Raw genomic sequence first — 20,376 nt, forward strand, 5'->3', positions numbered from 1 at the left:
AAAAACCCTGTCTTATTCTCCTAAGCAAGGCAAAATTACTATTTATACCTTTCTAAAAATCTTGTCACAAATGCTGTTTCCATGTCAGATTTTCATTCGACAAGTGTACCAAGAATCTTGTCACATTGAACTGCTTGCAATTCCGCAATTCTTGTGTGTTATTCGCTTCAACTTTGTGGCGCTCTTTTTGCTGGATATTCACGGTCATTCAATTCATGAGGGTATGGTAGACAGCAGTGTGATTTACATTCAGGTAGTACGAGCCTCGAAAGTAAAAACGTTAACTTTCCTCAATTACCTTTTCAACCACACTCTTACCAAATCACTAATAAAAATCAAAATGAAACATGGCAATTCAAGCTAGCACGATACAATAGTGATGTCGGCACTTCTCCTTGTGGTCGCCGTGTTTACAATACATGTCCATACGTCTTTGCAACAGACTGCATTCACGGCCCTGAAGGTATAGTTATCATTTCCGATACATTCGCCAGTGCGTCAGCTCGTTAGCTTTATTATATAAAATCTATACGTTGCGATAAGTTGTACGTAGGTGAGACCAAACGGTGTATCGGGGACCGATTCGTCGCAGACCTACGTACTGTCAACGGCAAAAACATCACGTATCCAGTCGCCAAACAATTTGAAGACCACTGCACCGAGGTGCGGTTGATATGAGCGTGACAGCTGTAGTGTTGATACAAGGCGGAGATACCATTTGCCACATCAAGGAGCAGTCGCTTACATTTTCAAGCTGGGCACTTTGGTGAGCCTTTCTTGATTGGCTCTCCGTCCTTGCCTCATTTTAATGTGTCCACATGTTTTAGTTTCTGTGTCCTATTGGTTGTCTGTTTTCTTTTCGGACGTTTATTGGCTGTTCGTTTTTAATGTATTCATCCATGCTTTCTTTCTTTCAGCTCTTGACACTTAGAGTGTTTTTTATTCACCGACAAAGGGTCGAACCTGAAACGTCTATAGTTTTAACCTCATAAGCTTAATTTTCACCATGCCACATCTTACTCTGCACACTAACGTGTCTCGGGACGAAATCCCTGATGATTTCCTCACAACAACCACGAAAATCATATTTGAAATGATCGGCCTACCGGAGAAGGTAAGGGACGGACCATTAGATCTTGGGAGGGGGGGTGGTCAAAAACAGAAAAAAAAAATTTTCAGAGCAGAAAGTTAGGAAAAAAAAAATCTTCAAACTAGTTTGCAAAATAAAAAAAAAATAAATAAGAAGACAAAGGCGTAAAAAAAAAATCTGCAAAAGTCTTTAAAATTTTGATTTTTTTTTAGATTTTACCGACAGTAAGCAACTTTCTGTATTTTTAATACATCCTCCCGGCACATTTTTAATTTTAATTTATACATTTAGAGTGACTGTATCCCTTATACTGGAAGTTGTGATTATCTTATCTTTTCAGGACTTTTGTATTCTGATCACTTGAAAATTATGAAATTATAGAGCCTGTTTTCTACTTGTTTCCTGCGTACAAACCAAGCAGGTACACTAGGTAAAACATTGAAACTATGGTATGGTTGTCAAGACAGAAAGTTGTATTTGCCTTTTAAGCTCAAGGTAAACAGATGCAGGCCACATCAGTTTCATTTTTTTCACAGCATTTTATTACAATGATGAATGCAAGAATGGGTGTGAACAAGTAGAAACACGTCAATAATGATAAAACAACATATCAAGTCATTATGTATTATTTTGCATTTAAAAAGGCATTTTCAATTCTTTTTTCTCAAAAAACAGCCTCAAATAACAACAGCAACACATGTTTTAACATTCAACAATACACTACGTAGGATGCCATCTATCCAACAAATCCCAACACAAAAACACATAAAAGGGTTGAACTTTGAAAGTTTCTCGATAGCAAATACTGAATAAATCTGCATGGTTAATCGTTTTTGTGTAGCAAATTTCAAAGAAATTGGACAAGCCCTTGTAGAGAATACAGATTTTTGACCATGAATGGCATAAATTGCCCAAAAAGACAAATATTGAAATTTCACCACATCTATACACATCCAATCAATTTGGACATGCTGCTACAGAGAAATAGATGTTTTGATCAAAAAAAGGCAACAATTGCTCTAAAAACACAAATATGCAAATTTCACTATATTATTTAGCTTATTTTAGCTTCTCAGCTTGTCAAAATCAATTGTAAATCGTGAGATATGCATGATGTTTGGTGGGGTGAATGTAGGCATTTCACCACGCAGTAGAAAGGGAAGCCAGGAAACCAAAATAGTCAATTTTCAAAACTATATGAAGCTACTGAGGAGCAAGAAGACTATGTTTCAGAGGAAGATGTGTAATCCGAAAAAAATGCTCCCAAAGTGCCACCAAATAACACCATTTTTATCTCTATTTTTCAAAAGCTCCAACAGCAGGAGGGGGACACCCCCTCCTGACCTCCCCCCGCAAAAATACTCCCCAAGTGCCACCAAAAAACACCATTTTAATCTCTATTTTTCAAAAGCTCCAACAGCAGGAGGGGGGACACCCCCCTCCTGACCTCCCCCCGCAAAAATACTCCCCAAGTGCCACCAAATAACACCATTTTAATCTCTATTTTTCAAAAGCTCCAACGGCAGGAGGGGGACACCCCCTCCTGACCTCCCCCCCCGCAATAATACTCCCCAAGTGCCACCAAATAACACCATTTTAATCTCTATTTTTCAAAAGCTCCAACAGCAGCAGGGGGACACCCCTCTCCTGACCTCCTCCCCCCCCCCCCGTGACCGCTTGCGTGGCCGCTTGTGGTGCTTGGCACCACATGTTTGCCCTCTTTATCTTCAGACAGCGACGAACGAAGAAAAAATTATAAATCTGAAAATTTACTCTGAAAAAAAAAATTTGCACAGCTAGTCTCAATTGGAAAAAAAAAATTTCAGAAATTTACAATAGTAAAAAAAAAATTTTCACAATTTCATTGTGACCACCCCCCTCCCAAGGTCTAATGGTCCATCCCTAAGTGAAAGTCAAAGCATGGGCGATTGAAAAGGTAATGTCCCCTGACTATTAATGCTCCAGTTACTAGCGGGGAAGGGTAGAAGGAGGGGGTTGGGCTAGGGCCGCTTGTCTTTGCACTTTTAAGACCAATACAATTGACATGTACCAACTGCCGCTCTAAAATTGCATAAAGCAGCGTTACATACTTTCGCAATTTGAAATACCTCGTCATTTGCGGTAAAAGAGTAGCCAGGCCATGGGACCGATCGTTGTGACGGTTGCTGTGGTCTGTCCCACATCAGCAACCGCCGCATGGCCCCCGGACTGCACTTTCAAAGCTTCTTCTTCATGTACACTTGTTACCATCGTGAAAAGGTGAAAAGGTAGTGATGAAAAACTACCGTTTCGTCTGAAATTAGTCAGGGCCCCAGTCCGCATGGGACAGGTCGCTGGATCGCTTTTATTTCCTCAGTAACCAATTTTTGAGCATGCGGTTCATAATTCTATCTTCATGTAAATGTCACCAATATAAATCTGTATTATAGTGTTATATGTAAGTTGCAATAAATAGCTGTTAAAATCCTTTCTAAGAGTTCTCAGGAAAGGTGTCATGTTTTGCTGTCAAAAGAGAATTTGTACAGTACTTGTAATTATTCGAGTTATTGGAGTGTCAATGTTTGACACACACGGATTTCTTGACTGTAACGCACAAGTTGTTTTACTCTGACAACATCAATGGGTGTGACAATTGCCGTACATTCTCTTATCATGCCGAATGTTTGAAAATAAAAGACGGTAGCAGAACTTTAACTTCTCGAAAACGTGACAATCACAGTACACAGTACTTGTATTCCTATTCAGGCGTATGATTGGCTCAAAACTTTGTAGTCTCGGTTAACCCTTTGAGCTAGATCAACCACAAAGGAAGGTTCCCTCATTTTAACATCAAGGGGCGTTATTTGTAAGGACAAGTCATTTTTTGGGAATATTGAAATAAATGTAAAACTTGGTTATCGTGGAAACGACCAAAATGCATGTGCATCGAACTCAGAAGCGTAGTTCAATGCGTGCTTCTAATTCGTTATTAGTTGTAACCGATGGCTTCTGATGAACTGAACATCAACATCCAGCGATACTTATGTTCTGTCGACGACTGCAATACAATAATGGGGAGCGGGGGGGGGGGGGGGGTTGACTGAACTGTTCTTGCAAAAAAACCCAAATGTTTTGTACTGTCGTTGCTGCCAATCGAAAGTTCTCATCAGCTTATCACCACCAATATCTTAGTATTTCGCAAACTATCAACTTCCGGGACTACTGCTGGTTGCCTTTCCACGGACGTACGTTCTTCCCGGTGAATTATGTCTTCTTTCGATGGATTACTCCAAGGCGATAAATATAGACGAGTATAACGATAATTGCAAGTCATGGTCCGTTTAAGTGAAGCAGTCATTTATAGCCTGAAGGAAAAAGTATTTGATTTCGTGGAGTGGAGGATTTAAAAAAAAGATGTTGGTAGGTGAAGGAAAAGAAAATAAGTCGATCTTATAATGGCTTTGGAGGGAATATAGTTCTAACAGAGAGAAGTGAAAAAGAAAATCACCAATGTGCTAAAATCAGCAAACGGAGAAATCTTGTTCTCCAATATTCTCTGGAGCTCTAGGCGCACCACCTACAGCGGTACTAATATTTTCAATATTTGTCATTACGGTTCTTTCCAGCATTCACGATACAACAGTTCTGATTTAAATTTCATGGATATGTTGTTTCGTTGAAATGACAATCAGCGGCCAGTCAATAAACCAATTTGTACCTTCAGAAAGGAAAATCGAAATGGAGCTAATTTTCATTTTTCAAATGGTTTTATCATCTTGATTACCATATTTTAGGCATACTTCACAATTTAAAATCTTTGGCCTGAGATTGAAATAAAGGAGATAGGTGTATACTGCTGTGAGGATGGCACTTTGTGGCTATCTAACTTTCCCTTTGACAAAATTTATCTCCAACAATGCACTGTTTCCGTTTTCGCAATTTTAAATTTACCACAGATCTCATTTTCCTATTTTATTTTGGGCATGGCAGCCAATAGTATCTATTTTCAGCCTAATTGTGACAGTTAGGGACGGACCATTAGATCTTGGGAGGGGGGGTGGTCAAAAACAGAAAAAAAAAATTTCCGAGCAGAAAGTTAGTAAAAAAAAAATCTTCAAACTAGTTTGCAAAATAAAAAAAAAATAAATAAGAAGACAAAGGCGTAAAAAAAAAATCTGCAAAAGTCTTTAAAATTTTGAATTTTTTTTAGATTTTACCGACAGTAAGCAACTTTCTGTATTTTTAATACATCCTCCCGGCACATTTTTAATTTTAATTTATACATTTAGAGTGACTGTATCCCTTATACTGGAAGTTGTGATTATCTTATCTTTTCAGGACTTTTGTATTCTGATCACTTGAAAATTATGAAATTATAGACTGTTTTCTACTTGTTTCCTGCGTACAAACCAAGCAGGTACACTAGGTAAAACATTGAAACTATGGTATGGTTGTCAAGACAGAAAGTTGTATTTGCCTTTTAAGATCAAGTAAACAGATGCAGGCACATCAGTTTCATTTTTTTCACAGCATTTTATTACAATGATGAATGCAAGAATGGGTGAACAAGTAGAAACACGTCAATAATGATAAAACAACATATCAAGTCATTATGTATTATTTTGCTTTTAAAAAGGCATTTTCAATTCTTTTTTCTCAAAAAACAGCCTCAAATAACAACAGCAACACATGTTTTAACATTCAACAATACACTACGTAGAATGCCATCTATCCAACAAATCCCAACACAAAAACACATAAAAGGGTTGAACTTTGAAAGTTTCTCGATAGCAAATACTGAATAAATCTGCATGGTTAATCGTTTTTGTGTAGCAAATTTCAAAGAAATTGGACAAGCCCTTTCAGAGAATACAGATTTTTTGACCATGAATGGCATAAATTGCCCAAAAAGACAAATATTGAAATTTCAACACATCTATACACATCCAATCAATTTGGACATGCTGCTACAGAGAAATAGATGTTTTGATCAAAAAAGGGCAACAATTGCTCTAAAAACACAAATATGCAAATTTCACTTTAGCTTATTTTAGCTTCTCAGCTTGTCAAAATCAATTGTAAATCATGAGATATGCATGATGTTTGGTGGGGTGAATGTAGGCATTTCACCACGCAGTAGAAAGGGAAGCCAGGAAACCAAAATAGTCAATTTTCAAAACTATACGAAGCTACTGAGGAGCAAGAAGACCATGTTTCAGAGGAAGATGTGTAATCCGAAAAAAATTCTCCCAAAGTGCCACCAAATAACACCATTTTAATCTCTATTTTTCAAAAGCTCCAACGGCAGGAGGGGGACACCCCCTCCTGACCACCCCCCGCAAAAATACTCCCCAAGTGCCACCAAATAACACCATTTTAAGCTCTATTTTTCAAAAGCTCCAACGGCAGGAGGGGGACACCCCCTCCTGACCACCCCCCACAAAAGTACTCCCCAAGTGCCACCAAATAACACCATTTTAATCTCTATTTTTCAAAAGCTCCAACGGCAGGAGGGGGACACCCCCTCCTGACCTCCCCCCGCAAAAATACTCCCCAAGTGCCACCAAATAACACCATTTTAATCTCTATTTTTCAAAAGCTCCAACAGCAGCAGGGGGACACCCCTCTCCTGACCTCTTCCCAGTGACCGCTTGCGTGGCCGCTTGTGGTGCTTGGCAACACATGTTTGCCCTCTTTATCTTCAGACAGCGACGAACGAAAAAAAATTATAATTCTGAAAATTTACTCTGAAAAAAAAAATTTGCACAGCTAATCTCAATTGGAAAAAAAAAAATTCAGAAATTTACAAGAGTAAAAAAATATTTTCACAATTTCATTGTGACCACCCCCCCCTCCCAAGGTCTAATGGTCCATCCCTTATTTGCGTGGGCAACTTGTTTTTAATGGACAGAGTAACGAACATATTGTGTTGCCGCCGAAAAGGAAAGTCCGATATAATCAGTTTGACCTGAGCTGATCTGCTAAAGTTTTGCGCACTTCCCGTCAATGTCGAAAAGTTGTAGGTTGCAATAAATATTGTAACAGCCTTCGGTCCAACCAGAGTGTCGCATCCACCTTTTATCTTATCTGATCAATTGATTCAGCTGTCAATCTTTGTACGTGCTGGCTCGTCTTTTCCAGTTGAAGTTGAGATTTCCAGAGAAAAGTGTGGTTCAACATGGGCGAATGCAATGATGTTCTCCGCATAATGACCTAAGTACCCCGCCATAGTTTTTAAACCGTTTGCCGGCCCACTTCATGAATTGCATCGGTTACAACCAGATTAAAATCTTGAAATTTAAGGCATTTGATATCATGTTGGAGACAGAATCGTCTTACACTTCCTTCAGAGATACTACTCATACGGGGCAAAACATTTTGGAGATGAACACCTATTTCGCGGTGCCTTCTTCCCTTATCAACCATTTCTTAATTTCTTGCAGCTGAATGTAATAATATTTAATTCCTAAAAAACATGTACCGATTTAAATTAATTGCCTGAAATACTCGTAAAAATTCTCTTGTGCAATTATCATTATCAAGTCCTGCCTCCGCAGTGCATATTGTCATGCAGAGACAAATGTTACACTTTAATTCTAGTGCGACAGTTTTTTCGGTCATAGTATCAAAAGGTGCACCACGCCCAAAATAAAATCGGAAAATTGGACATTTAGTAGATTGGAAATTGAAGAAATGGAAATAGTGCATTCTTGGAAATAAAGTTCGTCAGAGTGAAATTTGAATTGCCGCAAAGTACCATCCGCAAAGCAGTATATACCTATTTCCTATATTTCAATCTCAGGTCAAAGATTTTAAATTTAAAAATAGGCCTAAAAGTTAATAATCAAGATGGTGAAACAATTCGAAAAGTGTAAATTAGCCCTGTTATTATTTCCTTTTTTTGAAGATGCAAATTGGTTTGTTGGTTGGCCGAAATGTTTCATGGATTAATAATATACCCTGAAATACATATTTTTGATTTACTTGCAAGAACCATAATTTACAGAATCCTAATTTACAAGTAAATGAATAGGGAACATTTGTCTTGTTCCTTAAAAGTTAAAATTCCAAAAACATGCAAGATTTATACGTGATATATGCTTCTCTTAATGTATTACTTTTATTAATGTCTTAATTAAAACAAAAATAGTCCCAAGTGCCTGCTGCTTTCTCTTTCCTGTACACATGCTTCACATGCAGATTCGTTTATCATGACGCCTGTAATTGTATTGTATCTGGTACCTTCTAATGGGCGATCCAGCGAACTAAATCAACATGAAAGATAATAGCGATGCACAATTTCGTATCAAGGCAGAATGCACCTCGGAGGTAGATACTCAGACTATCAAACTTTTACAATCCTTTCCCGATCTACCTCTTGTGGGGGTTCATTTTAAAGCTCTTGGTGTAAGAATACGTTTTAAAATCTTAGTTTTCAGAAAATCGAAAATGTAATTTTTCTCCATGGTGATAACACTGGGATGACAGCCATTTTGAAATTTCAAATATCGGTAAATCTTGCATAATTTGTTTCTCTTATACCAAATTATGCACGTTTAAGTTATGCAAATTATGGATCAAAAACCAGTCTTTTGTATCTTGTTCTTTTCCATGTAGGAAATTATATAAGAAGCTTACATGAATCATTTATATTTCACTTATAAAAAGTTCACTCACAGTTCTGCAATCTAGAGGTCTAGAGGCAAAGCCTAGCTGATTATAGTCTTTCAGGTTTACATCTCGCTCCTGATTGGAAGGTTAGGTTTTCTCGTACTGTAGCTCGGCAGGGATTTTGTTCAAACAGGGGGAATTGCACATCCAGCTCTGGAGAAGACATTAAGATTGTTCTTTTAGGTATATAGATGCATTTCAGGTCAGTTGATATTCTCCATTTGTAATAAGGCTCTATCAAGCGATTTGAACGGTCAAACAATACTGATGAATAAACTGTATATGCTCAGGACTGTTATTATTAAGGTACACTTCTCCTGTGACTCGGTTTGATAGGTTAGACTAACATACAAATGTCAGTGTCAGCTTATTGAAACTTTACTTTCTGAGGGGGAGGTGATCTACCTACGTTCAACCCTTTAACTTTTCCTGGAGAAGTTGAAGGGAATGGACAACATTAGCATTGAAAACATCTGCGACGCTTACTCTAATGCATTTGGGATAGAAAGTGATGTCATAATCCCTTCTATTTCAAAGAAACATCTGGCATTAGCTAGTGGTAACAGTTGTTCTTTAAATGACAAAGCTCAGGATATATTACATCGAGATGACATCCATACTCTCAGTCTGGACACTGAAAAAACAGCTCACATGATAATCACAAACACTTGGTCCAATCAGCGTGATGAAAATAACATTGTTTTATAGGAGGCTTCCAAAACCACTCAGAAGCACATGGGCCCCATGATTATGGTAGTTTGTAAAATCCTTCGACGTGCGCCCAGTCTCCTTCAGTCTTGCCTGAAAGGCTATGAATTACACTTCCATTTCAGTTTTATGTACAAGGGCCTACACTTGCCTTGAAAATAATGGTTTGACTAATTGTCATCATTTCTCATACTGAGTGATGATAAAAGATATTGCACAGGAGAAATCTGTCCATGCTTCAGTTTGCAGTCATAAGTGCCAGAGTGATTAACCATGGTTTTGTTGGACAGCAGTAATAAAATCAGTTTTGACTACCAGTACATAATCAGCCTGTGACCAAAACTGAAAAGTCACATGAATTCTTTGCTCATTGCTACTGATTGGGAAAACTGACTTTTAAATGTTGAGACCCTCATGTGATTTTCCTCCTTCCAGTATATTGTGGTAAATGTGATTCCAGACCAGATCATGTCATTTGGTGGTTGCACAAAGCCATGTGGAAATGCATTTCTCACGTCCATTGCCAACCTTGGTGTACAGGAAAATAAGAATCTTACTAAGGCTATCATGGAACATGTAAAGAAGACGCTTGGAATTGAGCCAACAAGGTATTTGGGAATGACATTTCCTTCTCGCTAATACAGTCTTTGTCAACAGCCTTTGAGAAAGATACTTACTATTTGACTGTGGTCTTACTCCACCATCTTAACTTAATCCATAGTTGAATCTTTTGTTCTACAAACGATGCATTTCATTTACTTGTGAAAGTTCTTCGAAACCAGCAAATGTCACTGGCAATCCCATGTATATCATATTTATCATATGCAAGTTTACCTTGTTGTCAAGGCATCGGCTTTTGCAAGTTAAAGAAACATCACCAGAAAACAGTGTACAGAGGTTCCGAACGCAACTGAAATTTGCAACTTTTTGGCACAGAAAATCGTTTCTACAACATTAAATGGCGATTCAAAAATAACTTTTGGGGTGTTTCAGACCTTTGAAACCGTGACCATACCAAAGCTTTTCATAAACAAGCCAGCACCAAAACCGTTAGATCATTCACAGATCCAGACAGTCTTCAATTTGCATGCAGATCATTTTGAATGCTTCCTTGCAACTACGGTGCATTTTTTTCAACTTCTCCACAGTGTTGCATGCTATTTTTGAAATTGGTTTAAATTGTGTTTGTTTGTTTGTGTGTGTGTGTGTGTGTGTGAGTCTTTGTGTGTCTGTGTACAAGACTATGATCCTTGGAATAGAGTGGTCAAAATTTTGTTTCTCCTGTGGAAACATGTACGACCATAATGAAGGACTCAAAATTCTAAACACATGTTGGAGCGGGGACTTTGCAATATCTTTAAATATGGACTTATCATTATGTTATGGAATAATAGTAATGTAACCTGGGTTCTGCAACGCTGTTGCTTATCCTTTACCGGTAATACACACAAGACAAACATTATTATGAGTTTGGCAACTTTTGCCAATACTCTAACTACCATTGGATAGCTTCAGTTATTCTCATCAAGGTATGGTGCAGCGGAGGAGTGTTCAAGTTCTCAAGCAAGGATTAGGACCGTCATCTCAGTGAAGAGACCTTCAGGCAATTCTGAAAATACCATGAATAGAAAAGAGAATTCTGCAAAATAAGAAAATAATTTTCTAAACGTCAGGATATATGATTTTATAAGGTTGTGACTAACTTTATGCCACGACGCTACTTATAGGAGCCAAATCACTCAAAAAAAATAACATCTTTAACCTACTTATATACTATTGAGAGCCAAAAGCGGAAGAAATCTGTGTTGAAGGTAGACTCTCTCAGAGCCCTTTGACGTCTAGAGCAACTCAGACCGTTCAAACAGTCTCAATATTGTTGACCAAGGCTCAGCTCAGTTAAGCGAGTTGGCGAATCTGGCGAGGTGATAGCTCGGCTTGCCCATTGAGCCTCGCTCGCTCGGAAAACCATCGACGGTGTGTCATTGTGTAACAGGAAATCAGAGCTGTGTGGCTAAAGATGGGACATGAGAGAGTCTATGTGGAAGGTACAGATGTTCACTTGCAAGAGTGTATGTTTGGAACGTTGCCAGCATGAGCAAACACTTTTATGTTGAAACAGTTGATACCATCTTTATTTTAGTTTCAGTGTGTTACAGTTCTTATTTTACAACTTACTTATGTTACAACTTACGCAAGTCTTTCTTTGTTTCAGAATGCTCCTGACCTTCAACGATGCAAAAGGAATGGATGTTGGCCATAACCTGACAACCTTTGCACCAGATCAATAAGAAGTGGCGAGCGTCGAAGCATAGCTTCTTAAGACTGAAATGCCAAGTTGCAATCAAAAACTAAGTCTTTAGGCTGCGTTCACAAAAAACGGTTAGGGGGGGGGCTGGAGGAATTCAGGGGGGGATTCGAAAATTTTTGGGTAGTAGAGGGGGGAACTTGAAAATTTTGGTCTGCCTGTAGGGGGGACTTGAAAAGTTTTCGGTTCCTTTTTGTGTTTTACATTTTCCAATTCCAAGTTTTTGTAGGTAATTCAATAAAAAATGAATACCATTTTTATGTCATCCAATTGTTGAAATGTTAGTAATAATTTAACAAAATCAAGAACCATTTTGTCATATTTCATGACTTTTGTCTTGAAAAAATCTAAATCGTGCGATTCGTCATCACAGTAAAAAAACAAACTTGAGCCTAGTAACAGGGCAGAAGCTGCAACTGTTGATTATTTTTGCAATATTTCTATGCAATATATCAACTACAGTTTCTTGCTGTCTCCCTACAGCATGCACAAACACACAATATTTAGTTTGTCGACAAAGCCTGTATATATAAATATGTATTAGGTGATAATTTAATTAGAGTCCAGACTGACGGTCAGTTGTCAGTGATACAAAATGCATGGTACACATACACAAGCTGTGATAGCAAGCTGAATACTCGACAGTTCAACATGCTGTAGGGAGTAGAACAGGAACGCAGAAGTATTGTCAAAATTATCAAAGTTAATATAGCTACCGCCTACGGGCAATGTCACTTTTATATACTGCCCTGCTACTGTAGTGTCACTGTCACTGCATACCTGAGCAGTGACAGAGATAGCTCTGACTCTGATGTACATGGTAGTTGAAGAAGAGTTTGGGTCAAATGACGCTCATGACAGTGAACATACTTGTACACAAGATCAGGCCAGAGAGCAACACATGGAAGACAAGGAGACTTGAAAAGTTATCGGTGATTTTTGAATTCTGGCATATGAAAATAATCAAATATTAAAGAAAAAGGATGGGATCACCATGCTTGATTTCTGAATTTTCAAATTCTCGACATAAAACAAATACAAAAGTAAAACTTTAAACAGTAAAGACCGGATGAAAGAATATGAGAGTTAATGGAATAATTTATTTTTTAACCAAATTTGCCATTATTACACCAAACATATAAGAGATTAAAGCATTTATTTGATGGAATATTAAAATAATTGTAACCTTCCAGTATTGTCAATTTTTAGTAGCATCTAATTCATATATGTCTTGTACTTTTGAAACAAATTTTTGGTAGGTCACTGTGCTCAGTTTTTTACGATATGGCAATTAGCCAGCAGAATTCACAATTTGCCTACACTCTCATGATCGTCATTTTGTGTGCTCTTCGGCAGGAGCAATTGATCTGGCCAGAGTTGGATTAACTCAAGTTGGCTTAGATTGATAAATCCAAAAAGTTCACTGATGCGTTTAAAAATAAATCAATTTAAGAACTTGCCTTAAGAATATGACTTTACAAAGTGCTAATAACAGGTAGTCTTGAACACCCGCGAGCGGAACGGCGCAATACGTGTTTATTTTTTCTGCGCGCACATCCTTTACAAATATGTGGGCTTGTGATAGTTGGGGGGGGGGACTTGAAAAGTTTTGATCATATAGAGGGGGCATTTGAAATTTTTTCAGGGTATTGAGGGGGATCTGAAAAAAAAAATTCAATCACGATTCCTCATGCCCCCCCCCCCCCCGCAAAAAAAAAATTGTTATTTGTGAACGCAGCCATATACGTACATTAGAAACGTTTTGGGTTTTTTGTTTGAGAATGCGATATAAAACCATGTTTGCCTCCAAAAATAATGCGTATTATTTTCTTCAAAGTCTCCTTCTAGCGATATCCGAGGTCAAACTTCAAGAATGTGGTCTTTGGCAAATTTTCTTAGGTTTTTCAGCAAGTTCTATTTTCCACAATAAAGTATAGAACAGTGGTAGAACACAAATAAGGGAAAGCTAATAGAGAATTCAAACTTTTAGGTAATTGCTTTCGCAACCAAATTTCATTATTATGGCGTTGGGCATAAAATTGCGTTAGATTCATCCAGATGATATTATATCATATTATAGGGTACTTTGGTGTTGTTTTTAACTAGTATATGGTTAATAAAATGATGCTTGTTCATGCACGTTCAAGAACTCAAATATCTTGATTTTTCCTAAGTCTCTTGCTTTGCCTTCCCAAGGACTGCAAATACTGAAATTTAGGCTACCTTAAACCTATACACTCAATTTTCGAGGCAAGAAAATGTAGTGCCCGCTCATTAATTTTACAGTGTTGTTGCACAATTGTTTGCGATTTGGCCACTATTTTGGCCAATTGTCTTAAAAGTTACTCCGGAGTTAGTTTATTAGAGAAAAACGTCTTGCATGGATATAATATTTACTTCTCTATTCTTCTGCTTAAAATTTGTGGAGGAATGTACTCTTTAGAATACTCTTTGTATCTACAGGACCAGTGCGGTTGGCATAAGTTGTGGTGTTTCAACACTGGTCATTCAGAAAATTGAATTAACTCTGTGTGAAATACGTACTGTTCATCTGCTGTTATGCAAAACTGCATGACAGAGAACAGAGAGTCATGCATTGATAGGTGATAGACTATGAAATTCGTTGTGATAGGAGAGAGATTACAAGATTTAGGCAGAGACATGCCACCGTCGGAACGGTCCCTCAACGTTTTATCTACGACTATTTTCAAGCCATCGAGCCGATTTTACACCAGCCCTCTTAGTCCCTCTTAGTTTTCAATACATGCTCATTGCTTACAATGTATGCGAAGGTTATACATTTTGGAGCAAAATAAATGGCTAAGTTGTAATCATCATGACCCAAAGATGAGGAAATCGTACAGAAAATGGCAAATAAAGTTAATTTCAATAAAACATTTTGCATGACAAATCGTCACGATAGTAGGCATTTAAAACTGTGATCATAAGAATGTTTTACACCAACATTAACCAACACGTTACAAAATATTACCATACAGTGACTACGAACTTTTTCTCTTCTCTTGGATTAAAATCACCATCGTAAACACTGACGTTAATAGTTTTGTGGGCGTTGTATATGAAAATGATTAATTTCATATTTTTCTGCTTAGTTTGCAGATCAAGTTCAGAAAGCTTAGTGTATGCATGAGGTGACATAAACTATGCTTCGACACAAACTTTAAAAATTCTGTTCAAAATTTGCTCAAGAAAACTTTAAACCATTTTCTTTCATAGTCAAGCATATAAATAAAGGATTGCTATGCAGAGTTAGTAGGAGAGATTATATCAAAACTGTAAAATTCAAGATGGTCGCCACATACGATATGGTAACTCAGCAGGGCGAAAAACAATACGATTTTCAAAAAAACAGTATGGTAGAAACCCTATTTACTCTTCAAGCTCAAAAATGAGTCCACAAAAGTAGCATGCCAGAAATGCATCTTAAAACTTTGATTTACTGAAAATGTCTAATCGACTCCCACCTATTAGTGTTGTACAGTGTGCACGTAGTGAGTATTGTGTGCCATGTGGAATGATGTGTCTACAGTCATAATCACATCCCATTGATATGGTTCCTGTAAGGCAGAATGCATGCCTCTCGGACAAATATATAGACTTTCAAACTTTAACGGTATGTATTGTGTCTACCAGCTGTGGTACGTTGGTCAGTTTGAAGCTACAGGAGTAAAAGGTATCACCGACTTATTTTTTGGGTGGTGGCCATTTTGAATTCAAGTGACAGGAATTAAATCAGGTAATGTGTTTCTCTTGTACCAAATATTCATGTTTGGTTTCGAACTGGACGAGTTGCCCATTTTATTTTTCTGTCATAGCTTCTTGAAATTGGAAACTAAGTGCTGTTTTGATTTGTAAGTGCGTTATGTTCAATTTACCTGCTCTCTCATTCATCCTCAACACTGAGTAAACATCGCCTAAAATGGTGTTGCTGATGCCTGATATGTTCTTCATGAATCTACAGTCACATGTATGACAAACAGCATGGTCTGTCTAACACCATCTCATTACTTTCTCACAGCGGCTGAATATGTTTCATGGTTTATGTTATGGTTTTTAATGTGTTTTAATATTATGCAATGCAACAATCCATTATTGTGACAAGTTTCCTTGGCGATATCTCCACAGCGGTAACAGTAGTACCAATTTTTTCACAAAAATACTCTAAGCATATCCAGCAACATCCTTAGTTGCACTTGAACCTTTGTCGTTGATGAGCTGTTAAGTTCCTAAGTTGTTGGAATGGAAAATCTTGCTGTTTGAGAGAGAGGCTCGTCGCTCATCCCAAGCGCTCATTCGTACGTCACCTGCCATTGTTTCAAACCTGCACACGACACTACGCATATGGTCATATGACCTGGCACTTTTCCAAATTTGGCCAAAAACTATTTCCCTAGGATATTAGTCTTTCAAAAATACCCTCTGTCGTCTCTTTTGTCTATTCAGTGGGGACTAGAAGTATCTATTTTCTCGTCACGTTACGTATAGGCGAAACGCAACAGGGATTGAGCATGTGGCGTGTTATAATTAAGCAATAAAGAACACCCAGCGACGGTATACCACGAGATTTTGACCAGTTCACGACATATATGTACGAGCGATAGCGAGTGCATATATAAGTGAACTGGTCAAAATCGAGTGGTATACCGTCTCTGGGTGTGATTTATTGCTATTACATCATGACAGTATATTGAAATTCTTGCAAAACGGATTTCAGCTCAAGCTGAGAGCTCGCGCGTATGCTAGCCGTGGTATATCGCCAATATACCACGGTTCTTTTCGCGTCTCGACCAATCAAATCGCTGTATTTGCGCCATCAATATACTGGTATGATATAATGGATCTTATGTGTCATGTAAAATGATGTCACAGTAAAGTTCCTCAAATGTTGCAGTGTTTGATACAAATGGTTTCAGATCCACAGAGATTTAAATTTAGAATGGGTTCTTCAACATAATATAAATCGAGTCAGGACAGCTGGCGCTATTAATAGTAGCTGTTGGTACAACGCATTCACACATGTCTGTATTGGGTCCTTACGAGTGTTTGCAGGTGAGTGATACCTAAAAAGGTTCCCGATTTATCCGTCACAGCTGCAAGTAAGAAGTTACAGTTATTTCTACTTATTATTTATTATGTGCGGGTCCTGTTCAATTCATTGATATATGTTCTTTCATTTGTACTCAACGATGAGAAAACAAAGCCTGAAATGCTGCTTCTTGTGGCAGGTGTATGCAAATAAGTATCGACTGTCATGTCTAAATGTGGAATGGCCTTTCTGACCTTGTATCTTTTCATTCTCACTGAGTCACTTCATTTGTTCCAGTAAGTAATTTCTCTGCAATGTCATTCGATGACACTTTCTTGCCAAGGACACGGACAGGCGAAGTACCCAGTATGTGTCAACATTTCAAAGTACAAGTGATCAGTAGTTTCAAACTTGTGGTGAGTGCATAACATGATATAAAACGATACGAAAGCTGTGACTAGATATCTTTCCATGACTGCTTTTTTTTTTCTTCCTGATAGTTCTCTTAAATGGGCTCGAATGGACATTCACGGCGGACAAGGTATAAACTACCTTCAGATACAACTGTGTCTGTGAGGTGGTGTATATGTTCTTGGTGAATTAAAACTAAAGCATGAGTGATATTGTCAGAGATTTTCAATGTGTTATGAACCATGGTACAAACACAAAACCATGGACATAAATGTTTGTAGAAGTATTGTTTGTACCGTCATCACGGGATCTCCCGGGCGTATTGAGCCGGTAGAACACCACGCGTCCTTTTTATTCAGGGACAGAACCATTGTGGCCACCAGACAAGAAGGTGACGCTTGCATTGCACAAAGATGATGCAATGAATTAGTTACATCTCAGTGTAAAAACAACAGGGGACTGTATACCTGCTTACATGCCAAGAATCTGGGATAAAACTGAACTGTTTTGAAGTCATCTTTTATTACAACAGAAACATCTGATAATTGACTCAACTTCATTAACCAGAGTGTTCTAAAAAGAGTCAGTCCAACTACAACCATAGAAGCAACACGTTCATTAACCATTTTGACATTTAACCATTTTGACATTTAACAATATTGTATTATCAGGCTTTTCATAAGCAGACAGCAGCCAGAGAAATTGCACGGCTGGTGAGGTCATTTTTCCAACTGCAAAAGCTCACAGTTGCAAACAAATAGTGAATGGTTTAAGAAAAATAATGGCTTTGACTGTTGTCTATTAACATCGTGTAAAGGAATGTAAGATTTTGCAGATGACACAATCAATTCGCAGATTTTCCATTCCTGCATATTTTTTGATCTGCAATATCGTGCAAACTGAGAACTGTTTTTTACAAAATGCATTGTCATTGTTTTGTTGTTTAATATTGTGACTCAAACACTGATGACGCAAAAATTGTAATAAAAATATCAGTATTCAATATCATTTTGAAACAGTTTTACGTAGTGCAAAATAAAGTGAAACACTTCTCAGACTGCACTGTTGCACACTTCAATTTCTCAAAATTTTCGATGCGAGAGGGGCGGGGGACACCATCCTGTCGTGCTCGTTCCCCTTTGAGTGTGCTTCGTCATTTTCTATCAGTTTTACTAAGTGAAAACAGAATAGTACTGATCGCAAATGACGTCATTTTCTCTCTCATTAATAATACATAAATAAATATTTGTCCGCATTTCCGCATAAATGACGGAAATAAAACCTGCTTGTAAAGTGTTACAATGGCTACTAAAAGTCAGACTAATTCGTATGAATTTATGGCTCAGACTACAAGCTGCAACAACAGCCGCGCTGCAACAACAAAATTTGTCCGAATTTTAGGCAGCGTTGTCCGAAATCGCGCGCGTGCAGCCATATTGAAACAAACCTTAAATCACGATCAACGCTATTGAAACACCTCTAAGATTGCACAAGACTGCACTATTGTACACATCAATTTCTCAAAATTTTCCACGCAAGAGAGGGGCCACCCCTTCTGGCACTCTTTCCCTCAGCCTCACGAGTGTTCTTCCCTCCCCCTGTATTTTCAAATTATTCCCAGTGAGATATCCAAGTGAAAACCCATAGTCATCAAAATTAGACAATACAATACTATGGTTGGATACTGGTTATAGCGTGACCTTTGACATTGTTGTGACTTTGAATTTCATTTTATTGGTTTCACCTTTTTCAACCGTTACGAGATAACTGATGACTATCTAGCAGGGTCAACCAAGATTTGAAAGGTCTTTAATATTGCTGCGTTTTTGTAAATTTTACAAATGCATTTATTGATTTATAACTTTTCTAAGTTGTGGGGTAGGGCAGTCAAAATTTCAGTGTTAGAGAACGAGTTACTCAATTTAATCATGGTTGGTCGGGGGGAGTCAGTTACTTGAAATTTCGGACTTTCCAATGAAATTCGTCCGACCCCTTAGCCCTAATTTGTCAAGAACAGGTGACTCATGGCAGTCATTCTCTCGTTTTAAAATCTACGTCATGTTCAACGATAAAAGGAGATGAATGTTGGCTGCAATCTTAAGGTAGCTAAATACCTTTTAGACACTTTCAGATTTTTATTTTTTTTTCTGAATTGAACACGTCCCAAACCCCAATAAAGTATACATTTTCTGAAAGCCCTGATATAGAGCTATCCGACCAAGCACAGTACACGGTCATTATTTGCATAAGAGTCACGTGACAAGCGTTTTGCTGAACCTTCCAAAAACCGGTTTTCCCCGCCTTATGCGAACATGCTGCAAGATTTCCGGTTGGAATTTCTTCATTGACAAGCCTTGACAATATCCTTCAAAACCGTGTCTGGCATTTTCTTTATATGCCTTTGTTTTTTTTTAATGCGCTCTTAAAGGTGTAAGTTGAAGGTGCTTTTCAAGGAATTTTAATTATCACGCCATATAATTTGAATGGAGCCTCCGGGGGAAAAAATCGCAGACACGTAGTATATCGCCTTAAACCTGTCATATATTTTGAAATTTTCACCATTCACAAATTAGCCCAGAAATACCTTTTCCAGGGTTTGTCATTACAACGAATCACTGTGTGCAATGAATTTAAATCAAACTTTTGTATCATAAATGCTGGCAAAAATGTAGGAATTGCTGACAAATATTGAAAATATTAGCGCCGCTACAGGCGGTGCCCCTCAAGAAATTATGGGAGAATCAGACTTCTCTGTTTGCTGATTTCAACATATTGGCGACGATTTTCTTTTTTACTTCTGTCTATTGGAACAATCCGTTTTCCCCTCAAGCCACTATAGATCAACTTATTTTCTCCGTCACCTGCCAACATATTTTGTTTTTTCAACACATACACCCCCCAGAAATGAATTGGTTCTCCCGTAAGGCCAAAAATGACTGCTCCACTTACAACGGACCATGACTTGCCATTTCCAGTTTCATTATGTAACATATTTGAAGACAGTAATACAAACAGATCCAGCAAAGGTGTTAAAACGGGTGAATTATCAAATCAAGCGGATAGGGGCGCTGTTGCACACCTCCGTTTGTGTTGTGCAAATCCTGTGTGGTTGTAGACGTTCCTGTATTTTATTTTCTACTTTCTAAGTATTATAAGCGACTGAAT

At 37.9% G+C, this 20,376-nt stretch overlaps 1 protein-coding gene across 1 annotated transcript; it reads left to right on the top strand.

Moving 5' to 3' along the window:
• The first annotated feature begins 932 nt into the window (after nucleotides 1-932).
• On the top strand, nucleotides 933-13,908 carry LOC139145686 (macrophage migration inhibitory factor-like). Its single transcript, XM_070716986.1, has 3 exons — nucleotides 933-1,114; nucleotides 9,884-10,056; nucleotides 11,661-13,908. The coding sequence occupies exons 1-3, from the start codon at nucleotides 1,007-1,009 to the stop codon at nucleotides 11,734-11,736; spliced, it is 357 nt and encodes a 118-aa protein (XP_070573087.1). The 5' UTR covers nucleotides 933-1,006; the 3' UTR covers nucleotides 11,737-13,908.
• The last annotated feature ends 6,468 nt before the right edge of the window (nucleotides 13,909-20,376 follow it).

This window comes from Ptychodera flava, chromosome 12, assembly GCF_041260155.1.
Source record: "Ptychodera flava strain L36383 chromosome 12, AS_Pfla_20210202, whole genome shotgun sequence".
NCBI lineage: Eukaryota > Metazoa > Hemichordata > Enteropneusta > Ptychoderidae > Ptychodera > Ptychodera flava.

Bases quoted from the DNA above. Each gene is read 5' to 3' on its own strand.
- LOC139145686 (XM_070716986.1), top strand. From the start codon at position 1,007: ATGCCACATCTTACTCTGCACACTAACGTGTCTCGGGACGAAATCCCT. The intron at 1,115-9,883 runs GTAAGGGACGGA...TCCTCCTTCCAG, and splicing joins TGATCGGCCTACCGGAGAAG to TATATTGTGGTAAATGTGAT. The intron at 10,057-11,660 runs GTATTTGGGAAT...TCTTTGTTTCAG, and splicing joins CTTGGAATTGAGCCAACAAG to AATGCTCCTGACCTTCAACG.